Genomic DNA, 16,878 nt, shown 5'->3' on the forward strand with positions numbered 1-16,878 from the left:
AATGTGTGTTATAAGTTGATCTGTGGGTACTGAGCATTTATGTGCCTATGTTGATATTTAGCCATAATTTTTGGTCAAGTGGATTGTGATCTCCAAAGTCGATGATGTTTGTGCATCGTATATGTGGCTTTTCCAATATTTGATCAGATATTTTTCCAGTACAATAATTGTGTTATTATCTAAATAGATGGTGGCACTGATCCAAAGGGAGAGAGATCATCAAATGGAAAATACTTGCAGGGAGTTCCAACGTTCAGTTAGTTTATTGTATTTAAAAGAGATCAAAGCTCCACTGTGAAATTAAAAAGCTCTAGCTCTAATTATCTCAATGCATTTCAACGTTTTTCAAGAGCAATAAAAACAATATCTTAAAAGAGCATGAAATATATTTCCTAATTAAATTTTCTCCAAATGAATAGCAAAATTTTAAAGTGTTTAAATTATCCTTTGTTTCACTTTTTTGCTATTATTTTTTAAATTATTTAAAACAAACACTATTTTGGGGGGAAACCCGCTATTTAAAATCATTCTACTAATCATTCTAATTAATATTTAAGCACACATAAAAAAAATTACTTTTTTTTAAACCAATCTGAAATAGCAGCAAATTAAGTTCCCTTTCAAGTAGTTACATGAATAAAGCTCCAAATCAGGTCTGCTTTTGTTCAAATCTGACGTGATACTGAGCGACCAATCATTGCCCAGAGTTATCCTTCTAATTCAGTTACGTTTCAGGTAGTTAAGTAGAGAAAGTTCCAGATCAGGCCAACTGTGTTTAAATAATTCATATGATACAGAGGCGATCAATCATCCAGAGATATCGTCATTATTTAGTTCTCTTTTATATTTTAATGTTTCTAATTCAGGTTTGGTTATGTTTTTATTATGGGCGACCAATCAGTAGTTATGATGTCTCGACACTGGGAGATTAAAAAACTAAGTCCTAAGAATCCCATTTTAAAAATTAATAAAAATTATTTAAATGTTTTATAAATACTTAAAAAATAATATATATATATATATATATATATATATATATATATATATATATATATATAGTGGATATAAAAAGTCTACACACCCCTGTTAAAATGTCAGGTTTCTGTGATGTAAAGAAATGATACAAAGGTAAATCATTTCAGAACTTTTTCCACCTTTAATTTGACCTATAAACTGTACAACTCAATTGAAAAAAAAACTGAAATCTTTTAGGTAAAGGGAAATAAAAATAAAAAACTAAAATAATATGGTTGCATAAGTGTGAACACCCTTAAACTAATACTTTATTGAAGCACCTTTTGATTTTATTACAGCACTCAGTCTTTTTGGGTATGAGTTTTTCAGCATGGCACATCTTGACTTGGCAAGATTTGCCCACTCTTCTTTGCAAAAACACTCTAAATCTGTCAGAATGCGAGGGCATCTCCTGGGCACAGCCCTCTTCAGATAACCCCACAGATTTTGAATTGGATTCAGGTCTGGGCTCTGGCTGGGCCATCCCAAAACTTTAATCTTCTTCTGGTGAAGCCATTCCTTTGTTGATTTGGATGTATGCTTTGGGTCGTTGTCATGCTGAATGATGAAGTTCCTCTTCATGTTCAGCTTTTTAGCAGAAGCCTGAAGGTTTTGTGCCAATATTGTCTGGTATTTGGAGCTGTTCATTATTCCCTCTACCTTGACTAAGGCCCCAGTTCCAACTGAAGAAAAACAGCCCCAAAGCATGATGCTGACACCACCATGCTTCACTGTGGGTATGGTGTTCTTTTGGTGATATGCAGTGTTGTTTTTGTGCCAAACATATCTTTTGGAATTATGGCCATAAAGTTCAACTTTGGTTTCATCAGACCAGAACACCTTTTCCCACATGCTTTTGGGAAACTTCAGATGTGTTTTTGCAAAATTTAGCCGGGCTTGGATGTTTTTTTTTTGTAAGAAAAGGCTTCCATCTTGCCACTCTACCCCATAGCCCAGACAAATGAAGAATACAGGCGATTGTTGTCACATGTACCACACAGCCAGTACTTGCAAGATATTCATGCAGCTCCTTTAATGTTGCTGTAGGCCTCTTGGCAGCCTCCCAGACCAGTTTACTTCTCGTATTTTCATCAATTTTGGAGGGACATGCAGTTCTTGGTAATGTCACTATTGTGCCATATTTTCTTCACTTGATGATGACTGTCTTCACTGTGTTCCATGGTATATCTAATGCCTTAGAAATTCTTTTGTACCCTTCTCCTGACTGATACCTTTTAACAATGAGATCCCTCTGATGCTTTAGAAGCTCTCTGCGGACCATGGCTTTTGCTGTAGGATGCAACTAACAAAATGGCAGGAAAGACCTACTAGAGCAGCTGAACTTTATTTGGGGTTAATCAGAGGCACTTTAAATGATGACAGGTGTGTACTGACTCCTATTTAACATGATTTGGAATGTGATTGCTTAATTCTGAACACAGCTACATCCCCAGTTATAAAAGGTTGTTCACACTTATGCAACCATATTATTTTAGTTTTTTATTTTTATTTCCCTTTACCTAAAAGATTTCAGTTTGTTTTTCAATTGAATTGTACAGTTTATAGGTCACATTAAAGGTGGAAAAAGTTCTGAAATGATTTATCTTTGTCTCATTTTTTTATATCACAGAAACCTGATATTTTAACAGGGGTGTGTAGACTTTTTATATCCACTGTATATAAAAGTTCATAGGGGATTTGCACTCTCACCAACGGTATAATGCGCCAGGGTGTCAGGAACAGAACATTTCAATATCCAAGTTAAAGAACCGCACTCACTGGACTTTCAACAAACAATAATTTATTTTGAAAAGTGACATGTCAGGGGGGCCAACTGTCCCCTTCCTCAGACCACTGGAATATATTATGCATTATTTAGAATATTTTTTTAATATTGTTTAATATTTCAATGATACGCATTGCAGATAGAAATAGTTCCTGTGTGCTAACCCAACCGCATTAATCCTAAATTGTGAACCCCAATTTGTGTTACTCATATTTTACATTCCTATGTTCTTGACATAGAAAATAATGTACTGTTTATTAAATATATATTTTTATATATATATGTGATAATGTTCTTGTAAAATACATATCTATACTTTTATATATATATATATATATATATATATATATATATATATATATATATATGATAAATAGTACATTATCCAGTAAGTGAAGAACATTGGAATGTAAAATATATGAAATATATACAGAACATATACAATAAAACACATAGGCCTAGATTTAGAGTTTGGCGGTAGCCGTTAAAACCAGCATTAGAGGCTCCTAACGCTGGTTTTTACCGCCCGCTGGTATTTGGAGTCAGTCAGGAAAGGGTCTAACGCTCACTTTGCAGCCGCGACTTTTCCATACCGCAGATCCCCCTACGCCATTTGCGTATCCTATCTTTTCAATGGGATCTTTCTAACGCCGGTATTTAGAGTCTTGGCTGAAGTGAGCGTTAGAAATCTAACGACAAAACTCCAGCCGCAGAAAAAAGTCAGTAGTTAAGAGCTTTCTGGGCTAACGCCGGTTTATAGAGCTCTTAACTATTGTGCTCTAAAGTACACTAACACCCATAAACTACCTATGTACCCCGAAACCGAGGCCCCCCACATCGCTGCCACTCTATTAAAATTTTTTAATCCCTAATCTGCCGCTCCGTACACTGCCGCCACCTACGTTATCCCTATGTACCCCTAATCTGCTGCCCCTAATACCACTGACACCTACATAATATTTATTAACCCCTAATCTGCTGCCCCCAACGTCGCCGCCACCTACCTACACTTATTATCCCCTAATCTGCCGATCGGACCGCACCGCTACTATAATAAATGTATTAACCCCTAATCCGCCTCACTCCCGCCTCAATAACCCTATAATAAATAGTATTAACCCCTAATCTGCCCTCCCTAACATCACCGACACCTAACTTCAAGCATTAACCCCTAATCTGCCGACCGGAGCTCACCGCTACTCTAATAAATTTTTTAACCCCTAAAGCTAATTCTAACCCTAACCCTAACACCCCCCTAAGTTAAATATAATTTTTATCTAACGAAATAAATTAACTCTTATTAAATAAATTATTCCTATTTAAAGCTAAATACTTACCTGTAAAATAAACCCTAATATAGCTACAATATAAATAATAATTATATTGTAGCTATTTTAGGATTAATATTTATTTTACAGGCAACTTTGTATTTATTTTAACCAGGTACAATAGCTATTAAATAGTTAATAACTATTTAATAGCTACCTAGTTAAAATAATTACAAAATTACCTGTAAAATAAATCCTAACCTAAGTTACAATTAAACCTAACACTACACTATCAATAAATTAATTAAATAAAATACCTACAATTATCTACAATTAAACCTAACACTACACTATCAATAAATTAATTAAATACAATACCTACAAATAAATACAATGAAATAAACTAACTAAAGTACAAAAATAAAAAAATATTTACAAACATTAGAAAAATATTACAACAATTTTAAACTAATTACACCTACTTTAAGCCCCCTAATAAAATAACAAAGACCCCCAAAATAAAAAAAATGCCCTACCCTATTCTAAAATTAAAATAGAAAAGCTCTTTTACCTTACCAGCCCTGAAAAGGTCCCTTTGCGGGGCATGCCCCAAAGAATTCAGCTCTTTTGCCTGTAAAAAAAAACCATACAATACCCCCCCAACATTACAACCCACCACCCACATACCCCGAATCTAACCCAAACCCCCCTTAAATAAACCTAACACTAAGCCCCTGAAGATCTCCCTACCTTGTCTTCACCATGCCGGGTTCACCGATCGATCCAGAAGAGCTCCTCCGATGTCTTGATCCAAGCCCAAGCGGGGGGCTGAAGATGTCCATGATCCGACTGAAGTCTTCATCCAAGCGGGAGCTGAAGAGGTCCATGATTGGATGGAATCAGCCAATCAGAATCAAGTTCAATCCGATTGGCTGATCCGATCAGCCAATCAGATTGAGCTCACATTCTATTGGCTGATCGGAACAGCCAATAGAATGCGAGCTCAATTATATCGGATCAGCCAATCGGATTGAACTTGATTCTGATTGGCTGATTCCATCAGCCAATCAGAATTTTCCTACCTTAATTCCGATTGGCTGATAGAATCCTATCAGCCAATCGGAATTCGAGGTACGCCATCTTGGATGACGTTCCTTAAAGGAACCGTCATTCGTCGGGAAGTCGTCGGTGAAGATGGATGTTCCGCGTCGGCGGGATGAACATGGATCCGGAAGAAAGAAGATTGAAGATGCCGCTTGATAGAAGACTTCAGCCGGATCATGGACATCTTCAGCCCCCGCTTGGGCTTGGATCAAGACATCGGAGGCTCTTCTGGATCGATCGGTGAACCTGGTATGGTGAAGATAAGGTAGGAAGATCTTCAGGGGCTTAGTGTTAGGTTTATTTAAGGGGGGTTTGGGTTAGATTAGGGGTATGTGGGTGGTGGGTTGTAATGTTGGGGGGGTATTGTATGTTTTTTTTTTTACAGGCAAAAGAGCTGAATTCTTTGGGGCATGCCCTGCAAAGGGCCCTTTTCAGGGCTGGTAAGGTAAAAGAGCTTTTCTATTTTAATTTTAGAATAGGGTAGGGCATTTTTTTATTTTGGGGGTCTTTCTTATTTTATTAGGGGGCTTAGAGTAGGTGTAATTAGTTTAACATTGTTGTAATATTTTTCTAATGTTTGTAAATATTTTTTTATTTTTTGTAACTTAGTTCTTTTTTATTTTTTGTACTTTAGTTAGTTTATTTCATTGTATTTATTTGTAGGTATTGTATTTAATTAATTTATTGGTAGTGTTAGGTTTAATTGTAGATAATTGTAGGTATTTAATTTAATTTATTTATTGATAGTGTAGTGTTAGGTTTAATTGTAACTTAGGTTGGGATTTATTTTACAGGTAATTTTGTAATTATTTTAACTAGGTAACTATTAAATAGTTATTAACTATTTAATAGCTATTGTACCTGGTTAAAATAATTACAAAGTTGCCTGTAAAATAAATATTAATCCTAAAATAGCTACAATATAATTATTATTTATATTGTAGCTATATTAGGGTTTATTTTACAGGTAAGTATTTAGCTTTAAATAGGAATAATTTATTTAATAAGAGTTAATTTATTTCGTTAGGTTTAAATTATATTTAACTTAGAGGGGTGTTAGGGTTAGACTTAGCTTTAGGGGTTAATACATTTATTAGAGTAGCGGTGAGATCCGGTCAGCAGATTAGGGGTTAATTATTGTAGGTAGGTTGGGGGCGGCAGATTAGGGGTTAATAAATATAACATATGGGTCGGCGGTGTTAGGGGCAGCAGATTAGGGGTACATAGGGATAACGTAGGTTGCGGCGGTGTACGGAGCGGCAGATTAGGGGTTAATAATAATATGCAGGGGTCAGCGATAGCGGGGGCGGCAGATTAGGGGTTAATAAATATAACATAGGGGTCAGCGGTGTTAGGGGCAGCAGATTAGGGGTACATTGGGATAACGTAGGTTGCGGCGGTGTACGGAGCGGCAGATTAGGGGTTAATAATAATATGCAGGGGTCAGCGATAGCGGGGGCGGCAGATTAGGGGTTAATAAATATAACATAGGGGTCGGTGGTGTTAGGGGCAGCAGATTAGGGGTACATAGGGATAATGTAGGCTGCGGCGGTGTACGGAGCGGCAGATTAGGGGTTAATAATAATATGCAGGGGTCAGCGATAGCGGGGGCGGCAGATTAAGGGTTAATAAATATAACATAGGGGTCGGTGGTGTTAGGGGCAGCAGATTAGGGGTACATAGGGATAACGTAGGCTGCGGCGGTGTACGGAGCGGCAGATTAGGGGTTAATAATAATATGCAGGGGTCAGCGATAGCGGGGGCGGCAGATTAGGGGTTAATAAATATAACATAGGGGTCGGTGGTGTTAGGGGCAGCAGATTAGGGGTACATAGGGATAATGTAGGCTGCGGCGGTGTACGGAGCGGCAGATTAGGGGTTAATAATAATATGCAGGGGTCAGCGATAGCGGGGGGCGGCAGATTAAGGGTTAATAAATATAACATAGGGGTCGGTGGTGTTAGGGGCAGCAGATTAGGGGTACATAGGGATAACGTAGGCTGCGGCGGTGTACGGAGCGGCAGATTAGGGGTTAATAATAATATGCAGGGGTCAGCGATAGCGGGGGCGGCAGATTAGGGGTTAATAAGCGTAAGGTTAGGGGTGTTTAGACTTGGGGTACATGTTAGTTTGTTAGGTGCAGACTTAGGAAGTGTTTCCCCATAGAAAACAATGGGGCTGCGTTAGGAGCTTAACGCTGCTTTTTTGCAGGTGTTAGGTTTTTTTCAGCTCAAACAGCCCCATTGTTTTCTATGGGGGAATCGTGCACGAGCACGTTTTTGAAGCTGGCCGCGTCCGTAAGCAACGCTGGTATTTAGAGTTGCAGTGGCGGTAAATATGCTCTATGCTCCCTTTTTTGGAGCCTAACGCAGCCCTTCTGTGAACTCTAAATACCAGCGGTATTTAAAAGGTGCGGGGGGAAAAAAGCATGCGTAGCTAACGCACCCCTTTGGCCGCAGAACTCTAAATCTAGCTGATAACTTTTTAAATACATATGTACACACACACATAAATAGCTATATATATATATATATATATATATATATATATAACATATTTAGACATGTGTATGTATCTCTATGTTAAAGCCCTTTGCAGCACTTTTTTGTCTGACACCTCATATATTTTAAATGAACGTTGAGTCACTTTAAAACAGCATTCCAATAAAAATTTAATAAACTACATTATAGTGCTCGTGACTCAACGTTCATTTATCTATTTAGGGGTATTTGCAGTTAACCCCAGTCACTCATGCACTAAACTTAGCAGTGCTGACATCCCATTGGAGTTGAACCTCATATCTTTTAGCCCTTATAACTTTTTAATGAAATTTTTTTTAATTTTTTTTTTTTTAGCAAACAGTGTTACTGTACTGTTAAATATATTTTTGATGTGTTTTGTGCAACATTTAGTCTCGAGTAACAGTTTGGAAGTCGTTTTAACCCCACGCACGTTAAATTTGGTTGTATTCAAGCTAACGCATTAACTTTCAACTAATAATATATGTGCTATTTCTGTTGCGCGCAAAAACCAGAGAAATACCCTTTATCGCTTGATTGCAGCTAATCCTTGTCGATGATTTGATTTATCTATTTACTGTGAAAAACTGTGTACTGTCCTAAATAAATACTTCTGTTTTTTTTTTAATTATTCTTTTGTTTCTTAATTTTTATCTGATTTATATTGTAACTAAATGATTGTTTTCTTTCTCACTCCCTAGCTTGTTGCATCAATAGTTTTTATCAGCTTCGGGGTAATTGCAGCATTTTGTTGTGCGATTGTTGATGGTGTTTTTGCTGCAAGGCATCTAGTAAGTATGTTAAGCAAAACGTTTTCAATGAAAAAAATTACAATATAGTTTTGTTTCTTTTTTTCCGTTTTTTTAAACGATACTCCATTTTAAAGGGCCTCAAGAATATTTATTATTAAATTATTATTTTCTGAATTATTAAATTATTATTATTTATTTGTAGAGCACAAACACATTTTGTGCTTGTTAATAATTCCAATACTAAAATTATGAAGGAATAGTGGGTGCTGCTGGTGTGTAAACTCAACTGACTGGTTACATGACGTGTTGGTCTGTTAATTATAATGATTACTAAAAAAAAAAATCTGTAATTAATCTGGTGTTTTTTTCTACCCTACTGTTACTCATCTATATTTCCTCATTCACACTCCACAACATTTTACTCAACCTAGGAAAATTGTCCCAGACCTACCATTATTTTGTAAATCCAATATATATTTCTGAGTTTGTGTAGATATTGGTTGAAGTACTAATGTTGCTAAACGCATGTTCATTTATTCTGTGTGAAAGATTAAAATATAGGCCTAGATTTAGAGTTTGGCGTTAGCCGTCAAAACCAGCGTTAGAGGCTCCTAACGCTGGTTTTAGGCTACCGCCGGTATTTGGAGTCAGTCAGGAAAGGGTCTAACGCTCACTTTCCAGCCGCGACTTTTCCATACCGCAGATCCCCTTACGTCAATTGCGTATCCTATCTTTTCAATGGGATCTTTCTAACTCCGGTATTTAGAGTCGTGGCTGAAATGAGCGTTAGAAATCTAACGACAAGACTCCAGCCGTAGAAAAAAGTCAGTAGTTAAGAGCTTTCTGGGCTAACGCCGGTTTATAAAGCTCTTAACTACTGTGCTCTAAAGTACACTAACACCCATAAACTACCTATTTACCCCTAAACCGAGGTCCCCCCACATCGCCGCCACTCGATTAAATTTTTTTAACCCCTAATCTGCCGACCGCCACCTATGTTATCCTTATGTACCCCTAATCTGCTGCCCCTAACACCGCCGACCCCTGTATTATATTTATTAACCCCTAACCTGCCCCCACAACGTCACCGCCAGCTACCTACAATAATTAACCCCTAATCTGCTGACCGCAAAGCGCCGCTACTTACGTTATCCTTATGTACCCCTAATCTGCTGCCCCTAACACCGCCGACCCCTGTATTATATTTATTAACCCCTAACCTGCCCCCCACAACGTCTCCTCCACCTGCCTACACTTATTAACACCTAATCTGCCGAGCGGACCGCACCGCTATTATAATAAAGTTATTAACCCCTAATCCGCCTCACAAACCCTATAATAAATAGTATTAACCCCTAATCTGCCCTCCCTAACATCGCCGACACCTAACTTCAAACATTAACCCCTAATCTGCCGACTGGAGCTCACCGCTATTCTAATAAATGTATTAACCCCTAAAGCTAAGTCTAACCCTAACACCCCCCTAAGTTAAATATAATTTAAATCTAACGAAATTAATTAACTCTTATTAAATAAATTATTCCTATTTAAAGCTAAATACTTACCTGTAAAATAAATCCTAATATAGCTACAATATAAATTATATTTATATTATAGCTATTTTAGGATTTATATTTATTTTACAGGTAACTTTGTATTTATTTTAACCAGGTACAATAGCTATAAAATAGTTAAGAACTATTTAATAGCTAAAATAGTTAAAATAATTTAAAAAATTACATGTAAAATAAATCCTAACCTAAGTTACAATTAAACCTAACACTACACTATCAATAAATTAATTAAATAAAATACCTACAATTACCTACAATTAAACCTAACACTACACTATCAATAAATTAATTAAATACAATATCTACAAATAACTACAATGAAATAAACTAACTAAAGTACAAAAAATAAAAAGGAACTAAGTTACCAAAAATAAAAAAATATTTACAAACATCAGAAAAATATTACAACAATTTTAAACTAATTACACCTACTCTAAGCCCCCTAATAAAATAACAAAGACCCCCAAAATAAAAAAATGCCTTACCCTATTCTAAATTACTAAAGTTCAAAGCTCTTTTACCTTACCAGCCCTGAACAGGGCCCTTTGCGGGGCATGCCCCAAAGAATTCAGCTCTTTTGCCTGTAAAAAAAACACATACAATACCCCCCCCCCAACATTACAACCCACCACCCACATACCCCTAATCTAACCCAAACCCCCCTTAAATAAACCTAACACTAAGCCCCTGAAGATCTTCCTACCTTATCTTCACCATACCAGGTTCACCGATCGATCCAGAAGAGCTCCTCCGATGCCTTGATCCAAGCCCAAGCGGGGGGCTGAAGATGTCCATGATCCGGCTGAAGTCTTCATCCAAGCGGGAGCTGAAGAGGTCCATGATCCGGCTGAAGTCTTCTATCAACGGCATCTTCAATCTTCTTTCTTCCGGATCCATCTTGCAGACCTCCGACGCGGAACATCCTGCTGGCCCGACGGACTACCGACGAATGAAGGCTCCTTAAAGGGACGTCATCCAAGATGGCGTCCCTCGAATTCCGATTGGCTGATAGGATTCTATCAGCCAATCGGAATTAAGGTAGGAAAATTCTGATTGGCTGATGGAATCAGCCAATCAGAATCAAGTTCAATCCGATTGGCCGATCCGATCAGCCAATCAGATTGAGCTCGCATTCTATTGGCTGATCGGAACAGCCAATAGAATGCGAGCTCAATCTGATTGGCTGATCGGATCAGCCAATCGGATTGAACTTGATTCTGATTGGCTGATTCCATCAGCCAATCAGAATTTTTCTACATTAATTACGATTGGCTGATAGAATCCTATCAGCCAATCGGAATTCGAGGGACGCCATCTTGGATGACGTCCCTTAAAGGAACCGTCATTCGTCGGGAAGTCGTCGTCGGAAGAAGATGGGTCCGTGCTGGAGGTCTTCACGATGGAGCCGGTCCTCATCGGATGAAGATAGAAGATGCCGCTTGGAAGAAGATGGTTGCCGGTCCGGATCTACTCTTCTTCCCGGATAGGATGAAGACTTTGGACCCTCTTCTGGACTTCTTCAGCCGTCGGATGATGGATGTCTAGCCCCCGCTTGGGCTTGGATGAAGATTTTGGAGCCAGGACAGATCGGTGATACCCGGTGAGGTGAAGATAAGGTAGGAAGATCTTCAGGGGCTTAGTGTTAGGTTTATTTAAGGGGGGTTTGGGTTAGATTAGGGGTATGTGGGTGGTGGGTTGTAATGTTGGGGGGGGGGGTATTGTATGTGTTTTTTTACATGAAAAAGAGCTGAATTTCTTGGGGCATGCCCCGCAAAGGGCCCTGTTCAGGGCTGGTAAGGTAAAAGAGCTTTGAACTTTTGTAATTTAGAATAGGGTAGGGCATTTTTTATTTTGGGGGGCTTTGTTATTTTATTAGGGGGCTTAGAGTAGGTGTAATTAGTTTAAAATTGTTGTAATATTTTTCTTATGTTTGTAAATATTTTTTTATTTTTTGTAACTTAGTTCTTTTTTATTTTTTGTACTTTAGTTAGTTTATTTAATTGTATTTATTTGTAGATATTGTATTTAATTCATTTATTGATAGTGTAGTGTTAGGTTTAATTGTAGGTAATTGTAGGTATTTTATGTAATTTATTTATTGATAGTGTAGTGTTAGGTTTAATTGTAACTTAGGTTAGGATTTATTTTACAGGTAAATTTGTAATTATTTTAACTATTTTAGCTATTAAATAGTTATTAACTATTTAATAGCTATTGTACCTGGTTAAAATAAATACAAAGTTACCTGTAAAATAAATATTAATCCTAAAATAGCTATAATATAATATAATTATAATTTATATTGTAGCTATATTAGGATTTATTTTACAGGTAAGTATTTAGCTTTAAATAGGAATAATTTATTTAATAAGAGTTAATTAATTTCGTTAGATTTAAATTATATTTCTCCAACATAGGTGTGTCCGGTCCACGGCGTCATCCTTACTTGTGGGATATTCTCTTCCCCAACAGGAAATGGCAAAGAGCCCAGCAAAGCTGGTCACATGATCCCTCCTAGGCTCCGCCTACCCCAGTCATTCTCTTTGCCGTTGTACAGGCAACATCTCCACGGAGATGGCTTAGAGTTTTTTAGTGTTTAACTGTAGCATGCAGTCGCATGTGAGAGGAGCTCTGATACTTAGAAAAGACTTTCTGAAGGCGTCATTTGGTATCGTATTCCCCTTGGGGCTTGGTTGGGTCTCAGCAAAGCAGATACCAGGGACTGTAAGGGGTTAAAGTTCAAAACGGCTCCGGTTCCGTTATTTTAAGGGTTAAAGCTTCCAAATTTGGTGTGCAATACTTTTAAGGCTTTAAGACACTGTGGTGAAAATTTGGTGAATTTTGAACAATTCCTTCATGTTTTTTCGCATTTGCAGTAATAAAGTGTGTTCAGTTTAAAATTTAAAGTGACAGTAACGGTTTTATTTTAAAACGTTTTTTGTACTTGTTATCAAGTTTATGCCTGTTTAACATGTCTGAACTACCAGATAGACTGTGTTCTGAATGTGGGGAAGCCAGAATTCCTATTCATTTAAATAAATGTGATTTATGTGACAATGACAATGATGCCCAAGATGATTCCTCAAGTGAGGGGAGTAAGCATGGTACTGCATCATTCCCTCCTTCGTCTACACGAGTCTTGCCCACTCAGGAGGCCCCTAGTACATCTAGCGCGCCAATACTCCTTACTATGCAACAATTAACGGCTGTAATGGATAATTCTGTCAAAAACATTTTAGCCAAAATGAACACTTATCAGCGTAAGCGCGACTGCTCTGTTTTAGATACTGAAGAGCATGACGACGCTGATATTAATATTTCTGAAGGGCCCCTAACTCAGTCTGATGGGGCCAGGGAGGTTTTGTCTGAGGGAGAAATTACTGATTCAGGGAACATTTCTCAACAAGCTGAACCTGATGTGATTGCATTTAAATTTAAGTTGGAACATCTCCGCATTCTGCTTAAGGAGGTATTATCCACTCTGGATGATTGTGACAAGTTGGTCATCCCAGAGAAACTATGTAAAATGGACAAGTTCCTAGAGGTGCCGGGGCTCCCAGAAGCTTTTCCTATACCCAAGCGGGTGGCGGACATTGTTAATAAAGAATGGGAAAGGCCCGGTATTCCTTTCGTCCCTCCCCCCATATTTAAAAAATTGTTTCCTATGGTCGACCCCAGAAAGGACTTATGGCAGACAGTCCCCAAGGTCGAGGGAGCGGTTTCCACTTTAAACAAACGCACCACTATACCCATAGAGGATAGTTGTGCTTTCAAAGATCCTATGGATAAAAAATTAGAAGGTTTGCTTAAAAAGATGTTTGTTCAGCAGGGTTACCTTCTACAACCAATTTCATGCATTGTCCCTGTCGCTACAGCCGCATGTTTCTGGTTCGATGAGCTGATAAAGGCGGTCGACAGTGATTCTCCTCCTTATGAGGAGATTATGGACAGAATCAATGCTCTCAAATTGGCTAATTCTTTCACCCTAGACGCCACTTTGCAATTGGCTAGGTTAGCGGCTAAGAATTCTGGGTTTGCTATTGTGGCGCGCAGAGCGCTTTGGTTGAAATCTTGGTCGGCTGATGCGTCTTCCAAGAACAAGTTACTTAACATTCCTTTCAAGGGGAAAACGCTGTTTGGCCCTGACTTGAAAGAGATTATCTCGGATATCACTGGGGGTAAGGGCCACGCCCTTCCTCAGGATCGGCCTTTCAAGGCAAAGAATAAACCTAATTTTCGTCCCTTTCGTAGAAACGGACCAGCCCAAAGTGCTACGTCCTCTAAGCAAGAGGGTAATACTTCTCAAGCCAAGCCAGCTTGGAGACCAATGCAAGGCTGGAACAAGGGAAAGCAGGCCAAGAAACCTGCCACTGCTACCAAGACAGCATGAAATGTTGGCCCCCGATCCGGGACCGGATCTGGTGGGGGGCAGACTCTCTCTCTTCGCTCAGGCTTGGGCAAGAGATGTTCTGGATCCTTGGGCGCTAGAAATAGTCTCCCAAGGTTATCTTCTGGAATTCAAGGGACTTCCCCCAAGGGGGAGGTTCCACAGGTCTCAGTTGTCTTCAGACCACATAAAAAGACAGGCATTCTTACATTGTGTAGAAGACCTGTTAAAAATGGGAGTGATTCATCCCGTTCCATTAAGAGAACAAGGGATGGGGTTCTACTCCAATCTGTTTATAGTTCCCAAAAAAGAGGGAACGTTCAGACCAATCTTAGATCTCAAGATCTTAAACAAGTTTCTCAAGGTTCCATCGTTCAAGATGGAAACCATTCGAACTATTCTTCCTTCCATCCAGGAAGGTCAATTCATGACCACGGTGGATTTAAAGGATGCGTATCTACATATTCCTATCCACAAGGAACATCATCGGTTCCTGAGGTTCGCATTCCTGGACAAACATTACCAGTTCGTGGCGCTTCCTTTCGGATTAGCCACTGCTCCAAGGATTTTCACAAAGGTACTAGGGTCCCTTCTAGCTGTGCTAAGACCAAGGGGCATTGCTGTAGTACCTTACTTGGACGACATTCTGATTCAAGCGTCGTCCCTTCCTCAAGCAAAGGCTCACACGGACATTGTCCTGGCCTTTCTCAGATCTCACGGATGGAAAGTGAACGTGGAAAAGAGTTCTCTATCTCCGTCAACAAGGGTTCCCTTCTTGGGAACAATAATAGACTCCTTAGAAATGAGGATTTTTCTGACAGAGGCCGGAAAAACAAAACTTCTAGACTCTTGTCGGATACTTCATTCCGTTCCTCTTCCTTCCATAGCTCAGTGCATGGAAGTGATCGGGTTGATGGTAGCGGCAATGGACATAGTTCCTTTTGCACGCATTCATCTAAGACCATTACAACTGTGCATGCTCAGTCAGTGGAATGGGGACTATACAGACTTGTCTCCGAAGATACAAGTAAATCAGAGGACCAGAGACTCACTCCGTTGGTGGCTGTCCCTGGACAACCTGTCACGAGGGATGACATTCCGCAGACCAGAGTGGGTCATTGTCACGACCGACGCCAGTCTGATGGGCTGGGGCGCGGTCTGGGGATCCCTGAAAGCTCAGGGTCTTTGGTCTCGGGAAGAATCTCTTCTACCGATAAATATTCTGGAACTGAGAGCGATATTCAATGCTCTCAAGGCTTGGCCTCAGCTAGCGAGGGCCAAATTCATACGGTTTCAATCAGACAACATGACAACTGTTGCGTACATCAACCATCAGGGGGGAACAAGGAGTTCCCTGGCGATGGAAGAAGTGACCAAAATCATTCTATGGGCGGAGTCTCACTCCTGCCACCTGTCTGCTATCCACATCCCAGGAGTGGAAAATTGGGAAGCGGATTTTCTGAGTCGTCAGACATTGCATCCGGGGGAGTGGGAACTCCATCCGGAAATCTTTGCCCAAGTCACTCAGCTGTGGGGCATTCCAGACATGGATCTGATGGCCTCTCGTCAGAACTTCAAAGTTCCTTGCTACGGGTCCAGATCCAGGGATCCCAAGGCGGCTCTAGTGGATGCACTAGTAGCACCTTGGACCTTCAAACTAGCTTATGTGTTCCCGCCGTTTCCTCTCATCCCCAGGCTGGTAGCCAGGATCAATCAGGAGAGGGCGTCGGTGATCTTGATAGCTCCTGCGTGGCCACGCAGGACTTGGTACGCAGATCTGGTGAATATGTCATCGGCTCCTCCTTGGAAGCTACCTTTGAGACGAGACCTTCTTGTTCAGGGTCCGTTCGAACATCCGAATCTGGTTTCACTCCAGCTGACTGCTTGGAGATTGAACGCTTGATCTTATCGAAGCGAGGATTCTCAGATTCTGTTATCGATACTCTTGTTCAGGCCAGAAAGCCTGTAACTAGAAAGATTTACCACAAAATTTGGAAAAAATATATCTGTTGGTGTGAATCTAAAGGATTCCCTTGGGACAAGGTTAAGATTCCTAGGATTCTATCCTTCCTTCAAGAAGGATTGGAAAAAGGATTATCTGCAAGTTCCCTGAAGGGACAGATTTCTGCCTTGTCTGTGTTACTTCACAAAAAGCTGGCCGCTGTGCCAGATGTTCAAGCCTTTGTTCAGGCTCTGGTTAGAATTAAGCCTGTTTACAAACCTTTGACTCCTCCTTGGAGTCTCAATTTAGTTCTTTCAGTTCTTCAGGGGGTTCCGTTTGAACCCTTGCATTCCGTTGATATTAAGTTATTATCTTGGAAAGTTTTGTTTTTAGTTGCAATTTCTTCTGCTAGAAGAGTTTCAGAATTATCTGCTCTGCAGTGTTCTCCTCCTTATCTGGTGTTCCATGCAGATAAGGTGGTTTTACGTACTAAACCTGGTTTTCTTCCAAAAGTTGTTTCTAACAAAAACAT

General features: G+C 39.4%; 1 protein-coding gene across 2 annotated transcripts in view; it reads left to right on the forward strand.

The window, feature by feature from the left end:
* Positions 1-16,878, forward strand: part of TMEM255A (transmembrane protein 255A) — a 211,901-nt gene that overhangs the window by 164,544 nt on the left and 30,479 nt on the right. Inside the window, exon 4 of one of the 2 annotated variants that reach the window (XM_053699291.1) lies at positions 8,393-8,482. The exons of the other annotated variant lie outside the window; for it this stretch is intronic. Coding sequence (XP_053555266.1) covers positions 8,393-8,482 — 90 coding nt within the window. The remainder of the gene's footprint in view (positions 1-8,392; positions 8,483-16,878) is intronic. 2 annotated transcript variants of the gene reach the window in all.

Source organism: Bombina bombina, chromosome 1 (genome assembly GCF_027579735.1).
Source record: "Bombina bombina isolate aBomBom1 chromosome 1, aBomBom1.pri, whole genome shotgun sequence".
In the NCBI taxonomy this organism is placed as follows: domain Eukaryota; kingdom Metazoa; phylum Chordata; class Amphibia; order Anura; family Bombinatoridae; genus Bombina; species Bombina bombina.